At 38.9% G+C, this 17,323-nt stretch overlaps 1 protein-coding gene across 7 annotated transcripts in view; it reads left to right on the top strand.

Annotated features, from left to right (window-relative positions):
• NTRK2 (neurotrophic tyrosine kinase, receptor, type 2) overlaps positions 1-17,323 on the top strand; it is a 314,665-nt gene that overhangs the window by 22,348 nt on the left and 274,994 nt on the right. For all 7 annotated transcript variants that reach the window (XM_005868270.2, XM_005868271.2, XM_014541246.1 and 4 more), the window contains exons 2-5: positions 7,816-7,890; positions 8,002-8,073; positions 12,487-12,555; positions 14,995-15,149. In XM_005868270.2, the coding sequence (XP_005868332.1) occupies positions 7,816-7,890; positions 8,002-8,073; positions 12,487-12,555; positions 14,995-15,149 (371 nt within the window). The remainder of the gene's footprint in view (positions 1-7,815; positions 7,891-8,001; positions 8,074-12,486; positions 12,556-14,994; positions 15,150-17,323) is intronic.

Raw genomic sequence — 17,323 nt, 5'->3', positions numbered from 1 at the left:
GGTAGAAGGAAGTGATTCCATTAGATACATTCATTGCTGTTACCATTTCTTTTCAATGTATTACCAACGTACAGTTCAGGTAATGAAGTCTAAGCTAAAGATAAATTTTATTTTAGAGGATACCGCTGTTAGGCTAATACACATGAAGAAAAGCTGCATTAGAAACAACTCTTTGTTACTCACTCAGATTACCTAGAGGAATTATTTGATAGGTTCTTATTCTTTTTTTTTCTTTTCTTTTTTATTTGATAGGTTCTTAAAGCCTGTGTAAAATCTATTAAAATGGGATGAGGACCCTTTCTAGGAACATGTAATTCAAAAATGCTTCTGTGAATTTTTCCTAAATTTACCTCTTCTCTCTTTTTTTCCAAAAAAAAAAAAATTACCAGTAAGCATTTTGCTAAGCCCGAGGAGAGGAAATTCTTTACCCTCAAGAAAATGTCTTAGTGAAGGTTCTAGATGTCCAGTTGAAGTTGGAGAAGCTTTGGTGATGATACAAAATGAGATGGCAGATAGTAGATACTTGGCTTATGTGCATATTCTTTATATGTTGACTTTCTGGTCCCTCTTCAAGGCCTGAGCTTTATTTAAGCCTTTGTTGACCTGCCCAATTATATCTTGTCATTCCTCCCAGATGCTGTATCTCTGCTTGGAATCTTCACTTTTGTGCCCATCAAAGACTGTGGCAGTGAGCCATGTCCCCAGAGAGCATCACCTCTTTTAAGATTAAGAACCTTGGAGCCCAACTGGCGTGGCTCAGTGGTTGAGCATCAACCTATGAACCAGGAGATCACAGGTTCAATTCCCAGTCAGGGCACATGCTTGGGTTGCAGGCTCAATCCCCAATAGGGGGCATGCAGGAGGCAGCCAATCAATGATTCTCTCTCATCATTGATGTTTCTACCTCTGTCTCCCTCTCCCTTCCTCTCTGAAATCAATAAGAATATATTTTTTAAAAAAGAAGCTTGGATATCTATCTTCATGGATCTAAAGGTTCTTGGAGGCAATTTCTAGTCTTAACATTCCTGAGACTGAGGGGTTTGGTGGCAAATAAGTGCTCATTTTCCAAAGGCAATTAATTTTTATATTTAAAAAGATAACTACTGTAGTTAGTTGGAATGTGTTGTGTGTTTGTGATCCAAATTCACTCCTAGATTGGACAAATTTTGCTTTCAAAATTGGCTCTCCATCTTCCTCTGTTACTCTCTTTCCCTGTTTTCTACATGATAAATGAAGTTATTTTCTATTATCACAATTTTCATTTAGTATTTACTATGCATCTTTCATGAACATGTGTGTTTGTGTCTGGTCTTTTCAGTGGGGTAATAAAAGTCCACATGGAAGATGCTTAGGTCTGTTTGATTGTGCTAAGTCCACTGGCATTCGTGAGAATCAGCCCTGTGAGTGCATGAAATGGAGATGCAGTGAGATGGATAAAACTCCTTAATTTGAAGAGTTAGTGGTTCAGCTGGGGAGTCAGATAGGTTCATGGAAAAATGCAAATGTGGGTACAAAGAGTACCTCCATTTCTTCTAATTCTTAATTACAAAGTTGGAAAATGCTTGCCAAATGATGGAAAAAACATGTTGTGATTGCAAGGAGCCTTTTTGGGTTGCGTAGAAATCAAGCAACATTTCAGATTGCCTGGGCCCCAGAAGAGATTGAGGTGAATTCATTAAGAAGTGCTTTGAATATGGGATCCAATATTTAGGGCAATAGATAGCGGCCTTAGGATGTCGTAAAAGTGAAAACTTTTGATACTATGATACTATGAGGTCCACCCTAGAGGCCTTTATATGAATTCAAGAATGGAGGAAGGCATATTTGGGCAAAACAGGTTGGTTGATGGCCAAGAATGATTCCACAGAGATTGCTGATGAAGGAGTGGAAGGAGTGGGCCAGAGGGAATGGGAGTCCCAGGAGCTAAGTGAGAGGAATTCTTAAGGAGTATCAAATTAAAATAAATTCAATTCAATGAGTCTCTTTGTCACTGTTCAAAGGCTTCATGAACATAGAATGAAGGCAACCTCTGCAGGTTTGAAGGGCAGAAGCTTGGTTTTCCATGAAGAACCAAAGCTCTGCTGAACTCATGAGATTCTTATCAGGACAAGCACAGGGACATGGGCCCTGGGGGATGGTTAGGGGAGTTAGGAATTGTCATGGAGAGAAAGCTTTTAAGAAAGGCCTGTGTCAAAATGCTGGGCCTTCCCTCTGCTTCACTGGAAATGAAACTGTTCTCAGAGATGTGTTTTATTAAGCAAAGCTTGACTCAGTACAGAGCCCTCAGAGTTTGACAGCACTGTGACTGGAGTGATGGGAAATGGTTTTCTGGGGGGAAAGCTGGTGGCGCATCATTCATTTGTCTGCCCTGGCCTGGCTCTTCCTCTCTCCTTCCTGACCCCCGGTGGTCTCTGAGCAGTGCAATGAGATGGGAGAACCCAGAAGACCTGGTGTTGTCAAGATCCTCCTGGAGATACGTGGACATCACCAGTAGGGGGCAGCCCAGCTCCTTAGTCTCCTGGTTCCTGTGGAGCAGCTCTGGGGCAGGGAGCAGAAGGTTTTCAGACTTCTGTCTTTTGGGTGGTTCAGGGAACTAGAACTTAGGCCCAGGTGTATTTGTCCACTGAGTAACTGAGAAGCCCTGGAGTTCAGCTTCTCTGCAGTCATTTCGCCTCTATGCGTTTCTCTGTCTCTTTCCCTCCCTCCCTCCTTTCCTCCTCCTCCCCTCTCTCCCTCCCTCCCTTTCTTCCCTCTTCATAAATTTTTTTAAAAGAAAAAGAAAAACCAAAAACACAATGATATAACAATAACTTTATGTACTTATATTCAGAACTGACACTTCAACATTTTGGTCTTCGTTGCTACAAGTCTTTTCTCCTCTAATAAAAGAGTTTAGTAGTTTAATAAAATAAATACTTTAACAGCTTATTTCTTAATCCGAGACCCATTCTCCTTTCCCAAAGTGATCTTACTTGTAATTTTTTTATACTTCACATGTATACTTGACTATGAACATTATTGGTTGTTTTCTGTATATTTTTTTTTGAAAAAACAAGACAAACAAATAAACAAATAAACAAAAACTCATAGACATAGACAACAGTATAGTGGTTACTAGAGAGAAGCGGGTGGGGCAGGTAGAAGAGGGTAAAGGGGATCAAGTACATGGTGACAGAAGGAAATTTGACTTTGGGTACAATATACAGATGATGCATTATAGAATTGTACAGTTGAAACCTATGTAATTTTATTAGCCAATGTCACCACCATAAATTCAATACCTTTTTAAAGTTTGCATTAGTTGTTTTATATTATATGCATATATTATTATGCATTTTTCCTCATTTAAAATGAAGATTACTTTCTGCTCAAATATAAAGATCTGGTTCAATTCAACTTATGAATTTAACACATCTTACTTTTTTCAGTTTTTAAAATTTATTTATTTTTAATTTATTTTAAAATATATTTTTATAGATTTCAGAGAGGAAGGGAGGAGGAGAGGTAGATAGAAACATCAATGATGAGAGAGAATCATTGTTCAGCTGCCTCCGGCACACCCCACATTGGAGATGGAGCCTGCAACCTGGGCATGTGCCCTGACTGGGAATCAAACTGTGACCTCCTGGTTCATAGGTTGATGCTCAAACACTGAGCAACAGCAGCTGGGCTTTTAAAAAAATTAAATTTATTAAAGTAAAATTGGCTAATAACATTATATAAATTCAAGGAGTACATTATAATTTTATATCTGTATATTTTATTGTATGCTCACCCACAAAATATAATTTCCTTCTGTTACCATGCATCTGACCCCCTTTACCTAATTCACCATCTCCCTACCTCTCTCTCTATGTGGTAACCAGCATTCTGTTGTCTGTATCTGTGAGTCTGGCTTTGTTTGTTTTGTTACTTTTTTGTTTTATATTCCACATATGAGTGAAGTCATAAGGTTCTTGTACTTTTCTGTCTGATTTATTCCACTTAGCATAATACCTTCAAGATCCATCTATGTTGTCACAAATGACAATGTTTCATCTTTTTTTTTAATGGCTGAGTAGTTTCTGTATTGATGGACACTTGGGTTGTTCCCAAGTTTTGATTCTGACCGTAAATATAGTGAATATTCATGTATATGTCTCCTTGTGTGCATGTGTGAGAATTTCTCTTGGGTGAATACCTGGAAATGGAATAGCTGGGCTATGAAGTATGCCAATTTATAATTTTCTAGGATACTGGTAAATTGCTCTTCAAAGTGGTTATACCAATCTCTTCTCCCTCCAACAATGTAAGGGAAATTCTTCACATCCTTAGAAATGTTTTATATTGCCAATCTTTAAACATTTTGTCACTCTAGTGTGAGAGGAATGTCATTATTTAATTTGCATTTCAGATTCCTTATAGTGTGAGCAGTTTTTAAAATATGTTTCTTGGCCATGGAGTTTCCCCTTTGTCAATTGTCTGTTATTAATTTCACTGGCTTCTTTTCTAGACCTGTGATTGCTCAATGGTAGTGAAGGATAGTTCTTAGGGGTAGATTTCATGATCATATAACCAGCAGCTATCCTGTGGGCACCTCTGCAGATGGTAACTTATGAAGGGGAATTCCTGGCATCCGAGAGGACACTTGCCGACCTTTTAATATAGTTCTGTTGATTTTTCCACTTTGAACAGGAGAAAAATATCATTATTTACCTAAGAAATTCCTGTCTCCACAGTGGAAGAGTATTCTCTAGTGACCATTTTTTCATAATTTTATATGGTTCTTTTGATGGTTTTCCACAAAATCGCCTGTCTAGTCTTAGATCTGAGAGGAGTTACGTTTTGCTTAATGTCTGACTTATTTTCATCTCATGAACACTATAAATTTACCATTGACCAAATTTATGTCCCATTCCTTCTTTTCTTGGGCATTGGTGACTATAAAACCTAGAAATAAGCTTGTGGCTTTTTTCTAACAAGTATACACATTTTAAAACCTAATTTCTAGCTCCGTTGATGTTTCTGCCCTTGCTTTTCTTTCTTGTATGACTTCCGTTATTATTTATGCGAGTTCACTGTATTTTGTTGAGTACAACTAGGGAGTTTATGAATTAAAAATCTGGTGTAATCAATGTGTTTCCTCTCACGTAGATGTTTCTTTCTCTATTCCTCTCTCTTCCACTCTCCCTAAAAATCAACAGAAAAATATCCTCGGGTGAGAATTAACAAAAATACAAAACAAAACAAAAGTCCTAGCTGGATAGAGTGTCAACTTGCAGACCAAAGGGTCCCAGGTTCGATTCTGGTCATGGGCATGTACCTTGGTTGCAGGCTCCTCCCTGGTTTGGGCCCTGGTCAGGGCATGTGCAGGAGGCAACCGATGGATGTGTTTCTCTCACATCAATGTTTCTTTCTCTGTCTTTCCCTCTCTCTTCCACTCTCCCTAATAGTCAATGGAAAAATATCCTCCAGTGAGGATTAATAACAACCCCTCCCCAAATCTGGTGAAAACTGTAATAAAAATAAAATGAAGGGCATAAATAACATAAAGAGAAATGCTCTGTGCCTCAGTTGATTAAGGACCTGTTGGTGTTGGGCCCCTGTCATAAGCATGGAGGATACAATGATGTCCAGACAAAGAGAGTTGAGGTTTTCAGAACACTGACAGCCACCATGCTAGGGCAGCTATAAGGAGTGGATAGGTTTCTCTGAAAATCTTGATTGTGAGCCCAAATGAAACCTTACCCCACACTACTTACCCCTTTTACCACGATTGCATGGAAAAAGCATTAAAATTTAGGGCTCCCTGGAATCCATCTCTTATTGGGAGATAATTTGGAAGGAGGTCACTGTGATCTCTATTAAAAATGTTAGTGGAATGAAAATCTTGGAAAATGCATTTAATGTGTGATAATTTTAAGCATTTAATAAAAACTCTTGATGTTGAAAATTGTTGTTTGAGCATTAGGTTGGAATCTTAAAATATTTCCTTCTGCATGCAGTAGAAAGAGAATGACTCCTTTCTGCACATCTACTAGTATTAAGTGCCAGGCCCTGGGTATCAGGGAGAACCAAGATCTTTGAGTAGAAGATGGCTTTCTACCTTGGAAGTTGCATTTTATATAATGGGGATAATGTTTATGTGGGTCCTTTTAAAATTATTTCTCTTTGGTGTAATTTTATTCCCTCAGAGCATTTACTTATTTTATTTCTAAAATTTTGTTTTCTAGAAATGGGTGCACCAACTCTACCATAAATATTTTTTCTTTCATTTTTGGATTAGGTGGAAGGGACCTATAGATGCTGCATCTTCTCTCCAATTGGTTACTTTTAAATTTTTTCCCATTTTAACCTATGTTGGTAACAGCAGGATTATATATTTGTTTTCAGCGTCTTAATTGGAATATGTTATGTATCTTAATGAAAAAGAAAGAAAAAATGTATCATAGCACAACTTCCTATAGTGACTTTAGAGCTCTAAGGGTTGTCCATACATCCATTAGGATATCCATCCATCCATCCATCTTTTATCTGTTGAATAGCTACTTTGTGCAAGGTACTTTGGTAGATGCGGTGGTGTATATTAAGAACTATAAAACAGGAGCCACCGTCTTCAAAAAGGTTTTGATCTAAGAAAAATGGACAGACAGGTTCTTGACTATCACAAGGAAATTCCATGGAGACAATTTTAACAGCTTTGTGTTTGTATTACTGGGTCTATATTCTTGGTCATAGGTGACAGAAATTCAGAACAAACTTCACTTAGTGGCATCTGACCTCAGAGATAGCTGGATTCAAAGGCTCAAGTGGCATTTTCAGTGTTCTATCTTTTTTTTGTATCTCCTATCTCTCTTCTGTGTGTGAATTTATTCCTGGATAGTCCCCTCATGGCAGAAAAATGGAAGCCCCATCCTGTATAATCTTTCAGCTATCACCCGAGAGAAAGAGAGAGAGAGAAAGAAAGAAAGAAAGAAAGAAAGAAAGAAAGAAAGAAAGAAAGAAAGAAAGAAAGAGAGAGAGACTGACTCTGTCTGGACCAGCATTCATCTATTTAATTTTAGGGAGGATTCTCATTGGTCTAGTTGAGGTCACATGACCAAGTCTAAGCCCATCATCATGATCAAAGGGATGAAATTCTTGGTCCAGCCAGAGTCACCAGTTTATTCCTATATTTGAGGCTTTGGGAGGTAGAGGAAGGTTCTTACAGAGAATGCACTAGGGCCATGTGGGGTTTGTGAAATGTGTTTCCTGAAAGGAAAAATTGTTATTGTTACTGACAAAGGCAGAGAGAGGGATGCTGGGCCAGGAAAAGAGAAAGTGGGGAGGAAGGGAGGGAGAGAGAGAAAAAGGGAAGGGAATCTGCTTCAGTGTTTTAGGAGCTAAAAGGAGGGAGTGATTGCTTCTCTTGAAATGTGAGGAAAGGTGTCATTTGTCTTGCTTGTGATGATGCCAGCATCCCTGTGGCTGTTGCCATAAGGGTGAACTGCCTTTGAGAGACTTGGAAATGAACGCATTTCCAAGTTATTTTCACCTCTATGCACAGGGTGAAAGGGGAGGGAGACTAAAATTGTTAGTTGAAAGAGTGATAAAAATTAAGAAAAATGAAGCCTGGTGAACCTGTTATTGACCTTGACACCTACTCAATCCTGGTTTCTTCTCAATCACACTCACTTTTGCTCCCCTAGCTAATTTTTTTTTTTTTACATGGTGGGGTTAGGTTGGGTGGGGAAAGATCATGTTGAGCACTGTGGTAAGATTGTATGGATGTTACCCATTCTTTTATGTTCTGTCTACATTCTGAGTCAATGGTTTTCACTCTCTGCTTTTTTGCAGTTACATCGCAAATCAGAAAAGGTTAGAAATCATCAACGAGGATGATGTTGAAGCTTACGTGGGACTGAAAAATCTGTAAGTACTCAGGACTTGTGTACTTAATCTCAGAACTTCTTCTTATGTTCTATTAGAGTTAGGTGGCATTCACCGATTAGTTCTAACATGCGTGCAATTATGTTTTCATAGGACAATTGTGGATTCAGGATTAAAATTTGTGGCTCATAAAGCATTTCTGAAAAACAGCAACTTACAGCACATGTAAGTAAAAGTTGTCTTTTGCTTCCCCAGGCCCAATTTACTAAAAAATTTGTCCTCTCTGCTTATATTCCTTCTTTTCCAACTCTAACCTCACTTTTTAAAAATTAGTACATCTGTGACAATAGCTTAGAATCATTATCTTTGACTTCTGAATAGCGTTAGAGGGGTATTAGAACAGCTTGTTTATTCCCTTTCATGAATTTCTTGGCCATTTCCATCTTGGACAGAGCAATAGGCCAAGGCAAGAATCTGATGTGAAAACTATGTCCTTGATTCTTTTCCTTGGAATCATGACATTGCCTGGAAGACATTAAACCAGTGGAATGGAAAGACACTGACTTGGCCATGGCCTTTTCAGGGAGCTCACAGTTACTAATGCCTTGCCCCCCACAATAGGTCCTCTTTTGAAGTTTCATTTTAAAAAAGCTATCTGTCATGATTGACAGAAGTGGAGAAACGTCAATCATGGGACATGCCAAAGGTTCAGACAATTCTTAACAATAGCAAATGCTTCCCCTGAAGTCATGTTGAAGCTTTGTCAGCTGAAGTCAATTGTAAATAAATAGGGACAGTGGGAGCTCTTAGGCTGCTGGCTGCTAAATCCTGTTAGATGATAGCACTTAGTCAACAAGGTGTGGCCTTTCAAAAAGGTTTCATCATTAAACAGAGAATCACACACTCCTAAGCTCAGACTGGTGTCCCCATGTCCTGATTTTCAGTGGGACCTTCTGTTGGAGGAATGTCGCCTGCATTCATTGGGCCTTTGGTGCTTTGCAAATTATTTGTAACAATACCTTCTGTGTCTCATAGTCACCTGCATTATCTCACTTGGTTTTTCTAACAAGTGGTAGGGAAAATCATCTTTATTCCCATTTCATGGACAGAATATCAGACTGAGGAAGATGTTGGACTTTCTCAGGTACAGAGATTGGAAGTGACAGAATTATGACTCCAGGACTTGCTCCTGGCCATGGTCTTCCAATAAGAGTACAGGAAATAAAATCTGTGTCATCCCTAAGATTCAAGGATCAGCGTTCTGGTAACATCTGTCCTCTTTCTTTTCTTGGGGAGACTAGTTCCCCAACTGATTTTCAGGCCGGTTATAAAAGAAATCATTCTCTTAGAGCAGATTGCCTGGACTCTCTATGGAGATTTTTGATATTATGAAAAACCTTAATTTCATAAAGCCACTAGGTTGACTTCATATTTTATAGGTGGCGTTAATGATGAAGTCAATTTAAAAATAAAGCCTATGGAATTAAGATAAAAAGCATTTGGCAAAAATGAGACAAAATTCCAAGGAACTTTATTAACACGTTTCACTAAATGCTGTTTGGCACCATATCTGCAGTCAGTTTGCCTGAACAAGTCTGATGGCTGCGTAGGCCTTGACAGCATAAACAAGAGAGAAGCTGGAATGAAGAAAAAAGGAAAAATGCTCTAATGCAGTCACTTACATGTATTAATGACCTCAGTAGTTAATTCCGGTATTTTCATTACACCTGACTTTAGACCCTAATTGCTCAACAACCACATTTTACTGGCTGTTTTACCAAATCATTTCCCCTACTGTTGTGATTTTTGTTTAGTGAGCTATGATTAATTGCAGTGTTAGTAATAGACTAGTTTATTTCTTTATTGTGCCTCTTATATTTTCCCTACTTTCCTTCTTGCAAGCTATTTCTAGGAAACCAAAGCTACCTTGTGTATTTTTCCTACTATATGGTAGAATACTTTTAATGGCATTCTATATATAAAGCCCAGCATTTTCCCTATCTTCCAAAGATGTGCCATTTGAAAATAGGACACCAATGAAATAGGCCTATCCTATACAGTTTCATTAAAAGCCAATAATTTGGAAGCCCAGTCACTGGGCAGATTGATATTTGTAAGCATAGTTACACAGTAAGGCTAGTGTTCAAACTGTTATGAAGGAATCATGAAATGTCCATAAGCTTCATTGATTTATGTCATGAAAGAGGCTCTAATCACCCAACTAAGGAATTAAATTAAGTTGTTGGCTTTTAAGGATGGTGGGGAGGGAGGGGAGAATCAAGTCAAGTGCTTGCCTTTCCAGACCTTAGTCCCAACCTCTGTTTAAGATCAAGAACTTGGGGCAACTGGCTTCCTCTTCCCTGATTTCCCACAAGTAAATTTCACCCTTAACTTGAATATCAGCATCACGAGTGACAGTGAGCTGGGAAGGAAATGTGTATCAGAAGCTGTTTCTTGATGTCCCTGGGATATGCTGATTATCTCTGCTAGTTTCTCCTATAGTATAAAATTCTGCACAAGAGCATTGCACTTGGGGTTTAAGGAAATTCAGATTGCCCCCTGTCTCTCACTTTCAGCACTCCCCTCCACCCTGCTCATATTTGCAGGCCTGGGGACTCTCCAGAGGCCCTGTAACTGGTCACTGAGTTTATTTCTTGGTGCCTTCATTCCTGCCTGGCCCCTGAGAACCCAGAGTCTGTGAGAAAAGCCAGCATTTGTGTTTTCCAGGGGCTTTGCAGAGGTGCTAATTAGCTCCTTTGCAAAGTCCTATAATCAAACAGTAAGAGGATTGTGGATTTTTCCCCTCTCCTCCTCCTTCTTTTTGGCTTTTGGCCCCAATAATAAGTATGGTTCATAAAACTCATCTTGTTCTTTGGCGCGTAACCCAGCTCTGGGCTGTGCTGCTGGCAGCCCAATAGGGGCAGCTGCGCCCGGTGCCGGCTCGCTGGCTGACCCGGGAACCTTGACAATAAGTATCATTTTTCTTTGCTCCTCTCCTGTTCTTCTTGGAAGGAAGGGCAGGTTCCCCTGTACTCCTCTCCCCACCCCCCCAGAAGGCTTGGGATTTCTGATGAAGATGAAAATATTTGTGTCTCCAAGACTGTGGGGAAGATAGGCAGATTGACTTTTCAATGTATAATACTCCAATGAAAGCCATTCTTAATTCACATTCCAAAAGAAAAGATTTATGTAGGCACATTTTTTAACTTCCTGGCAGAGATTCCATGTCGGGGAGCATTCCATGTTCCGTTTATGTAGGCACATTTTTTAACTTCCTGGCAGAGATTTTTTTCATGTCGGGGAGCATTCCATGTTCCATGTGAAAGAGAAGATGGATGCATAGAAGGAAGTGGGCACCCTTGTGTAGGTAGGGGTTTGGGTGAGTGGAAATGCCAGTATAGAATAAGGCTGGGAGTGGACACATACATACATCCTTGAATTATGTGGCACAAAAGTGGCCCTTTCTATATTCATCAGCTGCCTAGTTTGAGATCATGCATTAGCTCCTGGGTTGTAACCCTTTCTGAAGGAGACTGGTCAGATACACCCAAATACTTTTAACTTATGATTTTGTTACGCTGTTTGACCAGCCTCAGATCAGGGTCCAGGTTTACTGTCACCCTCAGATCTCCCATTCTTATCTGACTCTCAGCCCAACACTCACTCTCCTGAACAGGAAACAGATACTGAAGGGCTCATTGCAGTTCGTTGAGGTGTTGGCTGTTTTCGTAAAAGTTGGTGTTTATTTTATATTCATATTACTTACTAAACACATGTCTAGAGGCCCAACCACTGGACACTTTTTAAGTAAATTCAACTAGTAAACAAATTCACAGAGGGAGTCAGCTGCCAGGATTATGACTTAGAATTTTCCAAATCAAGTTCTCATAGCATTGATCATTGGAAACTGAAACTCTTGCCCATTGAAAAGACTACATGTTTGGAACATGTAGGTAAATTCAGTATTATTTTTCCCATAACAAATATGACATCTTTTCTTTGATTGGTCCAGATCTTAAAATGACATGTCGTTAGAATAGTTCAAGAAAAATTCTGACATACTTCTCCTAATCTTCTGTTGTTCTCTTCATGGCATTATCTAGTTATTAGAAATTCTATAGAAATGATCTCAGCAGAGTTTATTAATCAATAGCTGTTTTCTTTCCTATGAGGATGTGTTAAATCCAGTTCATTTCCAGAGTTCTGTATGTCACATGACTTCAAAATATTCATGACACTCATTTTAAAGCATCTTTTCTCTCTGGTGATTTTATGGTTTTAAATTAAATTAAATTTAATATTTCTATTAGTTGTTCAAAAGGTCATAAATCTCTAGGAGGTATATAACTTGGCTCTGAATCAGCATATGAAAAATAAGCTTTTGGGTAAAAAAGAGACATAACAAAGACAATAGGAAAATTATGTTCCACCCCCTGCTCTCCCACCCCCCATTGGCAAGAATGATAGGTAGGAAAAACTAAACTATCACTTCTGGTAAAAGAAAGAGATGGTTAGGTTTAAGTAAGGCATGGGCCATGATCAAATAAAATTATATTGTGAAAAAAATCTCAATTTGAATACTTTATTTCTGAAATATATCATTTTAGATTCACATTTAATCTTTTTTATTCCTTTCAGCAATTTTACTCGAAATAAACTGACGAGTTTGTCTAGGAAACATTTCCGTCACCTTGACTTATCTGAGCTGTAAGTAATGATTTTGTGTTTGGGGAAAATTTTTTCAAGGAAAAGGGCAATTAAGTATTTTTTTAAATGAGTGATGATGCAGATCTATTTTTATGTCAAAATTCTTGAAAAATGATTTCTCAAGTTTTAGTTACTTGTTTTTTTTTTCCTTAAGAAGACAGGATTGAGTAATAAAAATTAGAAACCACAATAGTAATATATTGTTTATGATAAGTTTAAATGTTTTTACATAAATGATTTATTTTGTAATGGAGGGAAAATATTTAAATGCGTTGATGACTAATAGCCAGAATTTCCAAGTATGTTCAATTTTTGTGTTATCACCATGAAGCAGATGTAAATTGTTGACATTCCTAGGGTTAAGGTGCCCAAAGAACCCTGCAGCAGAGGTTCTGTGTAGCAGAGGTGGGCCAAAATGGACAAGGCCTTTGAATACCAGGCAAAGCTTTTGCTTAAACTGTATGTGGCCTGAGTTGTAGGGTCTACCCCATTCACAAGGAAATTGGGCAGATTAGAAGATGTCACTAGTGGAGCGACAGCAAGCTAATTGGTAGCAATGAGGGTTACATGATGAAAGTCTTAGTGATTGGCAATGATTTTGAATAAACTGAATTCAGGTAGTTGAAGTACTAGGTTTCTAACACAGGAGTAGACAAATGAAAAACTTAAGGAAGATACACAAAATAGAATAAGATACTCTGTAAAAATTTTAAGCATGACTACAGAAAATTTTCTTGCTTGGTTAAAAATTAGAGTTCTGATTCCAAATTCACATGTCTCAATATTCTCCCTGCAACATATTTAATGAATTCATTCAACAAATGTTAATTGTGTGCCTGTTACAAATCAAAGTAACATGGTAATAGGCCATGGCGATAGAAGATCTCTGTGGTCCAGGATTCTGCTATATGGTGGGAGAGGTAGAAGTCTAACATGCACATGTAATAATAATCACTTCAAAAGGAGTTTGCACAGTGAGCTAGAGGAAGAAGCCAGTTGTCCACCAGCATTATGTGGTCATAGGAATATCGTTACATGTATAACTGAAGAACCCCTGGCTTTTTTATTCCCTCTGATGATTCAACCAGACTTTCTTTTTAGAATGATTCTTTAGTTTTTCATGTACTCAGACTGCCAGGAAATAGCTTGAATGAGTGGGGCTTAAACATTGTGGATCTCCTCTGCATTGTATTCCATATCTAGTCGCGCCAAATCTTAGTTTGGTGTTGGAGGGATACATGGAGGCCATCAAGCAGACACAAATTAAAGAGTCTGCCATGATCACATTTCCCCAAAGAAATTCCCAGAAAAGTCTCCAGGGATCCCTGAGATTCTTAGAACCCGACCAGAAAACCACAGGAGTAAATGATGCTGCAAAGCCCAGGTCCGGTCCTCACGGAAATCTTAAGTATTGTGGTTAATTCCAGGCAGAGCCTATGTAACGATTTTAAATGGCCTCATTTAAAGGCTCATTACCATAAATGGAATTCATCTTAAATAGGCCACTGAGTATTATAAATAAGCATTTAAAGATTTTTTTCTTGTGGTTTTTATTTTCCTCTTGACTATTTCCTCCTTCACCAGTCGCAGGCCACAGGAGTCCAGGCAGCACGGCTGAATGGTGGCTTTCTCTCAGCAGATCTTCTCACAGTGGGCTTAGAGGCTCAATCTGGAGCTCACTGCCCTTGCTTTCTGAACTCCTGAGCATGGTGTGTGTGTGTGTGTGTGTGTGTGTGTGTGTGTGTGTGTATAGCCATGTGAGCACGTGCACACATGCATGCCAGAGGTCCAAGAGCTCCCTTGCAGATTCTTTCTCTCACATTCACTCCACCTTTCTTGCATCAATCAAACGAACTGTGGTTGCAGAAAGCTGTGAGCACCACCTGATTAGCTCTCACACTTCAGTCCTAGCATTGGATTTACAGTCTCATTTTAAATGAAGATGAGACTTTTCTGCCCCCCACTGAAGTTTGAGCTTATTAAATAACACTTTGATCTCTAGCCTGACCAGAAATAAGTATGGTAGTATTTCTGAAAACTTACTGTTGGCATCTTCACTTAAGATCTTCTTAATAACTGTATAATAACAGTAATAAAATGGTTACAGCACCTTATTTCCCCTCATTTTATGAGACACACTCTTTTTTTCCTACATTACAGCTATTTCTGTCCTTATCTTGTTTCCCTATTATTCTGAAAGGTCTTCTAACACTTTGCATCTTTTAGCCTTTACAGTGGTGTTTGCACACAGCAGAAGCTCAGTAAGCATTAGATAAATTAACGAATAATAAGTAGTTACTAATATGTTTTAAAGGTAGGTATGACTTTCAAAGATGGCTGGTTAGAAAGAATTCATAATTTTGTAGTGCTTCAGGAACATGAATGTAGTTAAAATAAAAAAAGAGAAGCCTGACCGGGTTTCATTTTTGTTCCATGTAGGATCTTGGTGGGCAATCCATTCGCATGCTCCTGTGATATTATGTGGATCAAGACTCTTCAGGAGAGTAAATCCAGTCCAGAAACTCAGGATTTGTACTGCCTAAACGAAAGCAGCAAGAATATTCCCCTGGCGAACCTGCAGATCCCCAATTGTGGTAATTCACTTTTAAGTCAATGAGTTCTAGTTGCTATTAATTATTCTAATTGCCTTGGTGTGGTAGAGAGTCTGGGAAGATTACCACTACCCAGATTTTATACAGTATGCTGTTATGTCTCCAATGAATTGGGCAACATTTGTGTGCAGTGTGGAGAAATCATTTGGGAGCAACTTTGCTGAACATTTTTTGCAAGTAGAATATTAATTTTGAATGAATGACTTTAAAGTGCACAGAGAAAAAAAGCACACACTGTATTCCTTTGTTTCTTTGTTCATTCGTCCGCCATTCCATCCATCCATCCATCCATCCATCCATCCATATATCCAAAAAGTATCTGCTAAGAGTGCAGTACTCCATTGGCCACATACAGGCAGTCCTCGGGTTATGTCAGACTCGACGTACATTTTTTCGCGGTTACGTCGCCATCTCCCATTTACAGTATTTATTAAAAAAAAAAGTTCCGTCATTTCGACTTATGTACATACGTGCTTTATGTTTTTTATTATTTGTTTACCACAAGTAAAGGTCAGGAATTGTTATCTTTCTTTTAAATTTTTTTTACTGTTTCTGGTCATTACTGCTGTGTATGTGCTCCAAGTGACTGACTGGGTGCTTATGTAGGTGGGTTCTGACTTATGGCGAAAATCGCGTTACATCACACCGCAGGAGGTAACCTGAGGACCTACCATTTATACTTGGTTGGCCCTCAGGCCATGTAGAGGGAAGGATTTCAAGGTGATTAAGTGTCCTGGAAGCATAAGAAAATGCAGTTCAATCCAGATGCCAGATGTCTATGTCTCTGGATGGGGCTCCTCAGATTTTCCCTTACAAGCGCTTTATCCCATGTCTAAGTTCAAAATCTCTTCCTTTACCCTTGTCCCCACTCCTCTCCTCAGCATTTACACCTTCAGAACTTAAAATGGTACCATGTGATGAAATCACAGCTCTCTGTGAGGACTAGTGTGTTTATAGGGAAGTAGAATCCAAGGGTGCCTGTTAGGATTTTACCGCTAAGGGCCTCTGGGACATACCTCTACAATACTCACGTATTCATATTATTCCTCTGTTGAAATTTTAATCAGTTAGTCAGCCAGTTAAATAGTTCACAATGATATTTTACCACAAGTAAAGGTCAGGAATTGTTATCTTTCTTTTAAATTTTTTTTACTGTTTCACGTCATTACTGCTGTGTATGTGCTCCAAGTGAGTGACTGGGTGCTTATGTAGGTGGGTTCTGACTTATGGCGAAAATCGCGTTACATCACACCGCAGGAGGTAACCTGAGGACCTACCATTTATACTTGGTTGGCCCTCAGGCCATGTAGAGGGAAGGATTTCAAGGTGATTAAGTGTCCTGGAAGCATAAGAAAATGCAGTTCAATCCAGATGCCAGATGTCTATGTCTCTGGATGGGGCTCCTCAGATTTTCCCTTACAAGCGCTTTATCCCATGTCTAAGTTCAAAATCTCTTCCTTTACCCTTGTCCCCACTCCTCTCCTCAGCATTTACACCTTCAGAACTTAAAATGGTACCATGTGATGAAATCACAGCTCTCTGTGAGGACTAGTGTGTTTATAGGGAAGTAGAATCCAAGGGTGCCTGTTAGGATTTTACCGCTACGGGCCTCTGGGACATACCTCTACAATACTCACGTATTCATATTATTCCTCTGTTGAAATTTTAATCAGTTAGTCAGCCAGTTAAATAGTTCACAATGATATTTGATCTTCTGGTCTAGAGGTGACTCAGCAGGAAGCTAGGTAGCATTGGTTCTCCACCGCCCTGAGGAATCTTCATATTGACCATAAATATCCGGTTCTTTGTTTTCAGAGGACCCTATTGTTTGGGGTCAGTTTTCATTTAAGGAAAATATAGCTGCTGCTTATTTTTAATGAGAATGTAATGAAAGGAAAGATAAGTGTTCACTTCTGACCCTGAAGGAGCTTAGAAGACAGCAGTTACCCTTCCCACAGATTTTTCTGTAATAACTAGAGATGTTTGGCTTTAGAATGGGAGAATCGGGCTTGGTTCCCTTGCCAACTTCCCTCAGCTTTCTTTGCTAGCCAAGGGTGAAAATAACAAACACTTTTAATATATATCTTTTCCTGATAAGAAGGTAACTGTTCTCTGTTCTGGCATAAATTTGTGCTGCTGAGAGAAATTGCCTAGAG

The sequence above is a fragment of the Myotis brandtii genome, unplaced genomic scaffold, assembly GCF_000412655.1.
Source record: "Myotis brandtii unplaced genomic scaffold, ASM41265v1 scaffold266, whole genome shotgun sequence".
In the NCBI taxonomy this organism is placed as follows: Eukaryota; Metazoa; Chordata; class Mammalia; order Chiroptera; family Vespertilionidae; genus Myotis; species Myotis brandtii.
The sequence above is the reverse complement of the archived record's forward strand: the minus strand, read 5'-3'. Positions and strand labels throughout refer to the sequence as shown.